General features: G+C 44.4%; 1 protein-coding gene across 1 annotated transcript in view; it reads right to left on the bottom strand.

The window, feature by feature from the left end:
- ehf (ets homologous factor) overlaps positions 1–11579 on the bottom strand; it is a 41332-nt gene extending 29753 nt beyond the window's left edge. Inside the window, exons 1-4 of the mRNA XM_072273109.1 lie at positions 11520–11579; positions 10596–10700; positions 6216–6509; positions 447–506 (exon numbers count right to left, since the gene is read on the bottom strand). Of these exons, the coding sequence (XP_072129210.1) occupies positions 447–506; positions 6216–6509; positions 10596–10700; positions 11520–11574 (514 nt within the window). The 5' untranslated portion in view covers positions 11575–11579. The remainder of the gene's footprint in view (positions 1–446; positions 507–6215; positions 6510–10595; positions 10701–11519) is intronic.
- Between the last annotated feature and the right edge of the window lie 424 nt (positions 11580–12003).

The raw sequence follows: 12003 nt of genomic DNA, 5'->3' as shown, positions 1-12003 counted from the left end.
AGGAGGGAGGGATGAGGTTATATGTGGAACCGGGGGGAGGGGTGTAGGGGGCGGAAAGGGCAGGTGGATCCAGAAGACTCAGCTCTGGTAAGAGCTGGTTCTGTATACATTGAGGAGGCACGTGGGATTGTGCAGATTATTTTTGTTAATGAAGCAATAGTTGGGTATGGGTGGGGAGGGGGATTATGTGGGTGGTGAGGAGGATTTGGGTGGGGAAGGACACTGGGCATGGAGAGGGGTGGTACATGTGTAGGAGGGGGGAGAGACCAGTCTGTTGGGATTGAAAGTTTGTCTTATGCATTTTGGATTTATAAGGCTACAGTGTAGAATTAAGTGACACTTGTGTTTAGATTGATAGGTTTTTTGTAGTTTAATAAAGCTGTGAAATTTACTATTGTAATGAGACTCCATTACCTTATCAATTGAATGAACGGGCAAGTACTTACCAAATGATTGTGATTTAACTGCGTCATTCACTGGGAACACTATATCAGTGATAAAGGAACCTAAGTGTAAAGATACAAAATTAATTCCTTTATTCACCAAGGCTGATGACGCATACTGTCATCTTCAAGTTTCCATGATGTCTATAAAAATGATTGTTTGGTCTTCTAATATGATTAAAATCTTCAATTCATTTCTACAATATTCCAGGCAGAAAATATAACTACACAACAGGAGTACATCATCTCTCCTGAGTATGATACATCATGACTGAAATATAAAAGGAATATTATTACTCTGTCGGATTGGGTTGGTATTAATCCCATTTCAGCTGCAGCCTAGTTTAGAACTACTGACAAGCAACCTCATGCCAAATATTTCACTTTCTGAGTCACTCTATTTACTCTGAGCAACACACACAAAATGCTAGAGGAATTCAGCAGGTCAGACTGTATCTATGGAAATGAATAAACAGTCAGTGTTTGAGGCTGAGACCCTTCCTCAGGACTGGAAAGGAAGGGGGGAGATGCCAGAATAAAAAGGTGGGTGGAGGGGAAGAAGAACTAGCTCAAAGCTGATTGGTGAACCAAGGTGGGTGGGAAGGAGAATGAGGAATCTGATAAGAGAGGAGAGTTGGCTATGGGAGAAAGGGAAGATGGAGGTACACCTGGAGGGTGATAGGCTGGTGAGAAGAGATGGGAGGCCAGAGTGGGGAATGGAAGAAGAGGGAAGGGGAAGGGGAAGAAAAGTGGAAGGAGAAACTGTTGTTCATGCTATCAGGTTGGAGACCACCCAGATGGAATAAGAGGTATTTCTCCTCCAATCTGAGAGTGGCTTCATCGTGGCAAAAGAGGAGGCCATGAGCTGACATGCCAAAACAGGAAAGGGAGAGGAATTAAAATGGTTGCCGTCCTGAACATTTGGTTTTTGGCAGATGGAGCAGAGGTGCTGGACAAAGCAGTTCCCCAATTAATGTCGGGTCTCACCAGTGTACGAGAAACCTCATTGGGAGCACCGGACACAATAGACAACCCAACAGATTCGCAGGTGATGTGTTGTCTCACCTGGATGGAGGTGACAGAGGAGGTGAATGGGCAAGTGTAGCATTTCTGTCGCATGCAGATGTGGGCTAGGAGGGAGATTAATGGAGAAGGACAAATGAACAAGGGAATCGTGGAAGGAGTGATACCCGTGGAAAGTAGAGAGCGGGGTGAGGTAAAGATATGTTTGGTGGTAGCTTTCCATTGAAAATGCAGAAATTATGGAGAATGATGTGTTATGGAGGTTCATGGGTTGATAAGTGAGGACACGAGGAACTTTATCCCTGTTAAGGCATCGGGAAGATGGGGTGAGCTCGGATATCCGAGAAACAGAGGAGATGCAGGTGAGGGAAGCATCAATGGTGGAGGAAAGGAAACACCATTCTTTGGGGAAGGAAGGCCTCCCTGATGCCCTGGAAAGGAAAGCCTAATCTTGGGAACAGATGCGGCGGAGATGAAGGAATTGACTTTGTTGGGAGTTAACTTATTGCTTGGAAAGAGCAAAACAATAAGGTTCAGATTTTCTTACCCTGCTTGTAGAGGTCTAGTCTGCCAGAGAGTTTCCAACACTTCACCATGAGCAAGCAAGAAGCTTCATGTGCTAGTAACTACTCTCAGTAAGAGTCATTTAGCCTTGCCCTGTTGTAGGTATTACCTCCTACACAATCTTTGACCACCTTTTCCCCTCTGGGAAACTAACTGGCGTCTCTCTATTTCCCATTTCCGACAATGGATCAGGGACTTGAAACATTAGCTGTTTCGTTTTCCAGAGATGCTCTCTGACCTGCTGACTTTTTTCCAGCCTATAGTTTTGTTTTTCTGATTTTCATAAGAATTAAATCACTTAGGCACTTTACCCTGACTCGGAGCTGAGGCCATTCACTTTTTTCCTATTCCTGAATGTCTGGAGACCTCTCAGACTCAATTTGGAGGCAGCACATCTCAGGCACCCTCCAGTTTCAGTGTAAAAACTACCCCCCACCCAACACCTCCTTTGAACTTGCACCCTTTCACCTTAAATGCATGCACTTTTGTATTAGATTCTTTGACCTGATAGAAACTTAAAGGTTTCTCTCAGGTCTCCTATGATACTTTGCCATTCTGGAGAAAAGTGTTTAACTTCTCATTGTAGTAAATACGTTTTAATTCAGAGTTCAGCAGAGGAGGACAAAGGGCTTAATTAGGAAGGGGAAAAAAGATTATGAGAGAAAACTGGCAGGGAACATAAAAACGGACTGTAAAAGCTTTTATAGATATGTAAAAAGGAAAAGACTGGTAAAGACAAATGTAGGTCCCCTGCAGACAGAAACAGGTGAATTGATTATGGGGAGCAAGGACATGGCAGACCAATTGAATAATTACTTTGGTTCTGTCTTCACTAAGGAGGACATAAATAATCTTCCAGAAATAGTAGGGGACAGAGGGTCCAGTGAGATGGAGGAACTGAGTGAAATACATGTTAGTAGGGAAGTGGTGTTAGGTAAATTGAAGGGATTGAAGGCAGATAAATCCCCAGGGCCAGATGGTCTGCATCCTAGAGTGCTTAAGGAAGTAGCCCAAGAAATAGTGGATGCATTAGTGATAATTTTTCAAAACTCGTTAGATTCTGGACTAGTTCCTGAGGATTGGAGGGTGGCTAATGTAACTCCACTTTTTAAAAAAGGAGGGAGAGAGAAACCGGGGAATTATAGACCGGTTAGCCTAACATCGGTGGTGGGGAAACTGCTGGAGTCAGTTATCAAGGATGTGATAACAGCACATTTGGAAAGCGGTGAAATGATCGGACAAAGTCAGCATGGATTTGTGAAAGGAAAATCATGTCTGACGAATCTCATAGAATTTTTTGAGGATGTAACTAGTAGAGTGGATAGGGGAGAACCAGTGGATGTGGTATATTTGGATTTTCAAAAGGCTTTTGACAAGGTCCCACACAGGAGATTAGTGTGCAAACTTAAAGCACACGGCATTGGGGGTAAGGTATTGGTGTGGGTGGAGAATTGGTTAGCAGGCAGGAAGCAAAGAGTGGGAATAAACGGGACCTTTTCAGAATGGCAGGCGGTGACTAGTGGGGTACCGCAAGGCTCAGTGCTGGGACCCCAGTTGTTTACAATATATATTAATGACTTGGATGAGGGAATTAAATGCAGCATCTCCAAGTTTGCAGATGACACAAAGCTGGGTGGCAGTGTTAACTGTAAGGAGGATGCTAAGAGGATGCAGGGTGACTTGGATAGGTTGGGTGAGTGGGCAAATTCATGGCAGATGCAATTTAATGTGGATAAATGTGAAGTTATCCACTTTGGTGGCAAAAATAGGAAAACAGATTATTATCTGAATGGTGGCCGATTAGGAAAAGGGGAGGTGCAATGAGACCTGGGTGTCATTATACACCAGTCATTGAAAGTGGGCATGCAGGTACAGCAGGCGGTGAAAAAGGCGAATGGTATGCTGGCATTTATAGCAAGAGGATTTGAGTACAGGAGCAGGGAGGTACTACTGCAGTTGTACAAGGCCTTGGTGAGACCACACCTGGAGTATTGTGTGCAGTTTTGGTCCCCTAATCTGAGGAAAGACATCCTTGCCATAGAGGGAGTACAAAGAAGGTTCACCAGATTGATTCCTGGGATGGCAGGACTTTCATATGAAGAAAGACTGGATGAACTGGGCTTGTACTCGTTGGAATTTAGAAGATTGAGGGGGGATCTGATTGAAACATATAAAATCCTAAAGAGATTGGACAGGCTAGATGCAGGAAGATTGTTCCCGATGTTGGGGAAGTCCAGAATGAGGGGCCACAGTTTGAGGATAGAGGGGAAGCCTTTTAGGACCGAGATTAGGAAAAACTTCTTCACACAGAGAGTGGTGAATCTGTGGAATTCTCTGCCACAGGAAACAGTTGAGGCCAGTTCATTGGCTATATTTAAGAGGGAGTTAGATATGGCCCTTGTGGCTATGGGGATCAGGGGGTATGGAGGGAAAGCTGGGGCGGGGTTCTGAGTTGGATGATCAGCCATGATCATAATAAATGGCGGTGCAGGCTCGAAGGGCCGAATGGCCTACTCCTGCACCTATTTTCTATGTTTCTATGTTTCTAATCCAGGCACCTTCTCCATTGACCTCTTCTACACCCATCTTAATTTGCATCCTTCCTATGATGGACTGACCAGAATTAAATGCAATACTCCAGACATGTCCTTACTAGAGTTATATAAAGCAAATGTTGCAAAAAAATACTTTTTGCTTTCAGCCAGTGAAATATTTGGATGGGGGAAGATGAAATGTTCTTTAGGAGGTAAGATGAAACTTCCTTTAGGACATTTTTGGTGGAAACCTTTGAAGGGTGAGGTTGAATAGTGCAGGGTTTGTGGGAGGAATAACAGTGGTTCTTAAGCCTTTTATATCTCCTGCAATATTTTGTACAATAGTAACATGGGAGAGTCCAGGGCCAGGACTTGCCCAATGGGAGGGGCAAGAAGAGAGAACTTCTTCTGTGGGTGGGTTCTTTAGTTATTCTCTTTCACTCAATTTCTTGTGTTTGGTGTACACATGAACAGTGCTGACCCACACCAAAGCAAAATTACTGAATCTGTAAGCCGGACTTTCCTACCCAGAGTAAAACACTGCAACCAACTACCAGAATCAGTTCCATGAAATGGCTGGTGTCTCAGAGACCCCACGCACTGCTCAGCTGAAGATACCCAACTGGAAAGTGGCCTTGAATAAGGTGGTGCTTTCTGCAGGAGAAGGATTCAGCTGATTTGTGGTTGTATGGAAGGGGACCAATTCAACAAAGATACTAATGCAGAATGGGCAAAGGCAGCCCTGATACCGGTAATAAATAGGCATTAACCTTTACTAACATTATTCATTTCAGAAAATAAATCACACAGTAAATCATCAATAAAATCAACCATTGAAAAGATGTGCTGGTTAGTAAATTGTAGAATGGCTGTGTTGGTGATACCTGAGGGCTACCCCCAGGCTATATCCTTGGACAGTATTTGTCGTTGACACAAATGAGGCATTTCACTGTATGGTATGATATTTTGATGTGCGTGTAACAAATAAAGCTAATCTTTAATATTCTTAATAACTAAAGAACCCACCCACAGAAGAACTTCTCTCTTCTTGCCCCTCCCATTGGGCAAGTCCTGGTCCTGGACTCTCCCATGTTACTATTGTACAAAATATTGCAGAAAATATAAAAGGCTTAAGAACCACTGTTATAAGACTATAGAAGGATTCCTTAGTGTGATAAACTGGACTCTTAATCTCATAATCTTCCTCGTAATGGCCTTGCACCTTATTGTTAACCTGCAGTGGACTTTCCCTGTAGCTGTAACACAGTATACTGCATTCTGTTATTGCTTTTCTCTTGTTTGACCTCAATGTACAGACGTGATGAATTGATCTGTATGGATATCACACAAAGCAGTTTTTCACTCTACCTCAGTACATGTGACAAGAATAAACCAATTCACCAGTTTACTCCCTCCCCACTGATGAGTTGAAAGTTCTCACTGCTCAAAGTAGTTGGGGGCAGGTACTTATGGAAAGTTTGCAGAATATCAAGCCCCACCACCCTCACGGCAGGCTCAGCATCATTCTCCAGGGCCAATCTGATGAGAGTGCTGCTGCATGGAAGTTCATTTATTGCATGCCAGCATAGACGAGTGGCTGTGTTCTCTCTGAGTATATGAGTGAACTAAGGGCTGACACCCTGATACTTGCCTCTCTGTTCTGCCATTAATGGCTGCTCCATTGGCTGCAGAAACTTACTGCTCCACTTGAGGCTCTCGAGGCTGCTGAAGAGAAGTGGACCCAGAGGTCCGGTCACGTGGTTGAAGATCTCGAAGGACATGGAGCACAGCTGCTCTCCGGTAACGTCAAAGTCGTGAAAGCGAATGCAGTTGGCATCCAGCTGATTGGCATCCAAGGTGTGCTGGAGCCATTCCCACACGTGGTACTTGGTCCATAGGTGGGGTGGTGTCTGCAGCCAGGAGCCTCCAGAGTAGCCACCGGGAGCTGGAGGATACAAGAGGAGTGAAGGTGTTATGTCAGATTTCAGAATACGTGAAGCACATGTCCTCAGCTTCTGATTCCCTGACATCTGAATTCCCCATCCCACTTTGACTCTGCCTCCAGCACTGTTACAGTGCGGTCTGAAGGAACAGCCCCTCCACCGTTTGTGCATGTTCCAGCATGTAGAACTCAGTAACTGAGACACGGAGACCGCTTCGAGTCATAGAGTCGCCCAGCACTGAACGAGACCATTCGGCCCAACTGACCCATGCTGAAAAAAGTTCCCTTCTAAGCTTTTGCCATTTGCCTATATTTGACCCATGTCCCTCTAACCTAGGGGTTCCAAAAACCCAGAGCCCCGGACCCCTTGGTTAATGGTAGCGATTCCTGGCATAAAAAAGATTGGGAACCTATCTTATCCATGTACCTGTCCAAAGTACTTTTCAATTGCTGTTAATGTTCCTTCTTGAGCTATTCTCTGGCAGCACATTCCATATATAGACCACCCTTTGGGTGAAAAGGTTGCCCTTCAGGTTCCCATTAAATTTCTCTCCTCTCACCTTAAAACCATGTTCCCTAGTTTTCCATTGCTCAAAGCCTCAAGCCTTTGTGCATTGACCCTATTTATACCCCTCATGATTTTGGACACCTCTTTAAGATAAGTCCTCATTCTCTTATGTTCCAGTGAAAACATTGGAGGCCCTTCATCTACACTGAGAAGTAGAGTGAAGGTCGCCTATATAGAAAGGGCTGGAGTGAGTGGGAGTGGTAGGCAGATGGTGGAAGGCAGAGTCAATAGTACCAGAAGCCAAGAGATGATTTTTGGAAGGTCTGCAGCCAATGGAGTCTGATAAGAGAGGAACGTGGAGCATGGAATGGTTGGAATGGGCAGAGGGATTGGTGGAGGAGGGGTCCCCGTAGGAGGAGTGTGAAGTGATAGGCAGATGGAGATGATGGAGGAGGTAAAAATACATACTGATAAGGGTTAGGTAGATCAGGAGAAGAGACAAAGGGACAAAGGCGGAGCTGGGAGACATTTTTTAAATTTGTTTTGCTTTAGGACAGCAGAAATAAATCAGTAATCTTTTTTTGTACTGCTAGGTTGATTCTTAATGAGGAATGGGGTGAAAGATTACTGGGTGGGCAGGAAAGAGAGAGCAATTACAATTACATCAGCCATCATTTTACCAAGGGACCTGCTCCTGTTCCTGATCCTGATTTGAATGTTTGTCTACACAATAAAACAGGAGACACAGTTTATTGAACTCTGAGAAGAGTGACATGAACACTCACTCGTGATTCACAGTGCCTCAGCTTTTGTTCCCTCAACTGCAGATGAGTCCAGCTGAGGAAAGCAAGTCAAACTCTTTCAGGATATCCTAGGATCCTGCCTGGCCCCATAGATTTTGCTGAGAGACTAGCCATTTCTTAACATCACACAGAGTGAATCGAATTAGCAGGAGACTGCATCGATCATGAAGGTCCCTTACCATCCAGGACATGCCCTCTTCTCACTACTACCACCAGGGAGGAGGTACAGAAGCCTAAAGTTCTACATTTACTGTTTCAGGAGTAGCTCCTTCCCCTTTGCCATCAGATTTCTCAATGGTCCATGATCTCATGAACACAAACTCACTATTCCACTTCTGCACTGTTTCTTGATTTATTTATTGCAATTTATAGTGATATTTATGTCTTGCACTGTACCACTGCTACAAAACTTCAAATTTCCTGACATAGGTCAGTGATAATAAACCTGATGTTGATTCTGACTGTATTCTCTGATGGAGTGATCTCAGATTACCCACTCAACACATCCAACTGAACCCACCTGCCTTGGCTAGTCATGTGCTGTGCACCATCACTTTGGAAGACAGGGATATTCTCAAAGCCCCCACTTCCTGTTTAATTGCTTTCTGCTCATGACACCCGAGTCTGTGGTGGAATCCCTTTGTTCTGACTGCTACACGGTAGCTTAATATTCCACATCGTCCCTTGTAAGTGTTTGTTTTCTCATTGATACGAATGATGTCATCACTGGCGAGACCAACATTTAGTGTCCTTGAGAAGATGGTGGTGATCTCTTGCTGTCCTGCTGTTGAAGGTGCTCCTGCAGTGCTTCTCGGGGGAGGGAGTGCAGGATTGAGATCCAGTGATAATGAAGGAACATTGGAATGTTGTGCAGCTCGCCGGGTACGTGCAAGTAGTGGTGTTCCCTAGCAGCCCTGGCCCTTGACCCTCTTGGTGGTAGAGGACGATGGGTTTGAGAGGTGCTGTCAACACCAGACCCTGCAGGTAGCTTCTGCAGCCACTGGGGCAGCTGTTGGAGTGAAAACACGCCAAGTGACGGAATGGCTGACAACCCTCTGGGTTGTTTTGCCCTGCACATAGACTTTTCATCTTTCTTTATCATGAAGAAGGAAGCCATTCAGCCTATTGAATTTATGCCAGCCCTCAGAACAATCACATGACTCTTATTTCACAACCCCCCCCCTTCCTTGCGCTGATTTATAGACTCTCCCGCATGCCCATTGGCTGCATATTGATTCTCCATCCGCCCACCTGCACATAAAGGCCAATGATCTTCACAGCCCACGTGCCTTTGGGATGTGGGAGGAAGTCCGAGCACCCGGGGAAACGTGCTAGGGCGCAAGGTGAACTTGCAAACTCTGAATAGTTCTGGATAGTGTCGAGCTTCCCTAACATAGTTAATGTGGCTCTGATGCAGGGAAGTCCTCCAGACTGGTGTCTTCAGAAGTTGATATACTTGCTGCTGGAGACCCAGACTATGAACATGGGTGTCTCTTTGTCAGGTGTGCTTCTGGAACTCCCTTTCTTCACTTAATAACAGTGATAATAGAGACGATGCTGAGTCATGAGCTGTTCTCCTTTGGAACACCATTTGCTGAGTAATGTTTTGGATTTCTTGCTTCACAAGGCTATTGATCAAAGCCGGAAAGACAGCTGCTGAATCTCAGCTGGTTTGACTGAGACGCCGTATGAGGAAAAGCTTACGAGTAAACTGGGAGGGGGGCAGTATTAATGAGATGGTTCTCACAGAAGCCTACTGGATACTGAAAGGCTTGGATAGAGTGAATGTGGACAGTTTGTTTCCATTGGTTGGAGTGCCTGGATCCAACCCTCAGAATAAAGGGGAGTCCCTTTAACACTGAGATCAAGGGGGATTTCAGTGGGCTGTGAATCTGTTGATTTCTTTGTCACAGAAGGCTGTGAAGACCAAGTCATTGGCTGTATTTAAGGCAGAGATTGATAGGGTCTTGACTGGTAATGGCGGTTGAGGATTAAGAGGAAAAGGCAGGAGAATGAAGTTTTAAAAACTTGGCTACGATTGAATGGTAGAGCAGACTCAATGGCCTGAATGGCCTAATTCTGCTCCTATATCATGTGTCTTGTGGTCTGAGTGAGCTGACCAGAGAGCTGAATGTGTATTGGCAGATGGGAGAATGGACATAATAGCCTTTTCTCATTGCCAGTTCTCCCCCGAGTCAGAGCTTGATGCTCTGTGATGGGGTGAAGTGTATTAATACCCAGCCAGTGTGCCCCTCACATCAGTCCCAAATTTCATTTCCAATAAAGTCAGGAGAAATAACATTTTTGAGACATCTAAAATGAACTTTCAATTTGCTTTCAAATACCCAATGACCCAAGCAGACATAAGGGTTCCATCTTCAGTCACAGTCAAATTTCTCTGTAAGCACACAAAATGTCTGGATAAGTTGACCATTAAGTGATGTAATGAGAAATATCAAAAACACTAACTGATAAGAAAGAGCAATTACTAAAAGTGAAGGGAGAGAGAGAGAGAGAGAGAGAGAGAGAGAGAGAGAGAGAGAGAGAGAGAGAGCAAGTTACAAGTTCTGTTGTTTGTAGGACCATGTAAATGTAGATTGGAATTTTGGATCTAATAATAATTTGGGAGCTTGTTCATATGTAGGGTGTTCATATCTTGGGCTTTTGTAATCCAAGGATGACCTGTATTGTATGTCTGCCACACTCACATTCCAAATCTGCACTGGCTGCTTCAATTTTTATCATTTATTTTGTGTCATTAAAAATGTGTCATCCTACCGTTGCTTTCGAGGTCAAAATTACTCCAAGTTGATGGTATTTGCTGTGGTACTGGGTGATTTCTGAACTGACCATTCATAATGCTTCTGTCTGCACAATCATGATCTGGAATCACATAGAAAGAATTGATTTAGCAATGAGCGCCTGTCAGTAACCTCTCTGTAAAGATGCTTAAGATTACTGCAAAAAAAAAGGAGAGATTTACAAAGGTTTTGAAACAAGAAACCACCTAGGTCAGGTCAAGGTTCTGTCCTTCCCATTAAACCTGCTGCTGATTCTTCCTTTGTCCCAGTGCCAGTCCTCTGAACTTGGTAGCATCATCTTTGCTACCATTTCATCTCTCTGCTCTTTCAGAGAATTTCCTTTCCATTTCTGAAAGAAATACGAAACGGCAGGAAACACGCAGGAGGTCAAGCAGTACTGAGGAAAGAGGAACAAGACTTCCAGCGCTTCCTTGCTCTACAGATGCCATCTGACTTGTTGAGTGTCCCCAGCATTTTCTTTTTCAGATTTCCAGCATCTACTGTTTCTTTATTGGCTCTCTGTTCTATTCTCTGGCCACTCTGCCTCACCAAAAATGTTTAACGCTGCCCTTGATGGGCTGTCAATCAGCTGTCAAGTATTAAGGGGGGGAGGGAACGTTGACTCAGACCATGAGAGGCCTGTGTCGGGCATTTTCAAGCCTTACAAGGCCCAGATTGGAAGTCTGTGTGGGGTGCCACTCCCCGCACAGAGACTAGAGCAATGTGTGATTAAGTGTCTTGCTCAAGGGCACAAACACGCTGCCACAGCTGAGGCTCAAACTAGCGACCTTGAGATCACTAGACGAATGCTTTAACCACTTGGCCACGTGCCCAACACAAAGTATTAAACTGGATCTAAAAAGAAATGAAAAACTCAATATTTTTCGACTCAAGCTCTTACTTGGGGGAGAGCTGCCAACAGGAACCAGCCATTGTTCCTTTCTCCCATCTGCCATCACATATTCACTTCTTTGTTCAGACCATAAGACAGCATGATATAGGAGCAGAATTAGGCTATTCAGGCCATTGAGTCTGTCCTGCCATTCAAACAGAGGCAAGTTTTAAAAACTCCATTCTCCTGCCTATTCCTCTAATCCTTAATCAGTTACCAGTCAAGAATTTATCAATCTCTGCCTTAAGTGCACTCAATGACTTTGTCTGTGCAGCCCTCTGTGGCAAAGGATTCAACAAATTCAACACCCTCTGGCTGAAGGAACTCAATACGGCTCCAGATTCTGAGAGGCTTCTGGACCACAATAAGGTCACTAAGATGTTTCTCTCCCTATGGACGTCACCTGACGTGTTGAGTATTTACAACATCCTTTGGTTTGGTTATCGCAGTTGATTTATCAGTCTGTTTTGATAATGGATTCCAACAGGATCAG

Source organism: Mobula birostris, chromosome 11 (genome assembly GCF_030028105.1).
Source record: "Mobula birostris isolate sMobBir1 chromosome 11, sMobBir1.hap1, whole genome shotgun sequence".
Classification (NCBI taxonomy): Eukaryota; Metazoa; Chordata; class Chondrichthyes; order Myliobatiformes; family Myliobatidae; genus Mobula; species Mobula birostris.
Note: the sequence above shows the minus strand (reverse complement) of the source record. Positions and strands in the feature narration are given on the sequence as shown.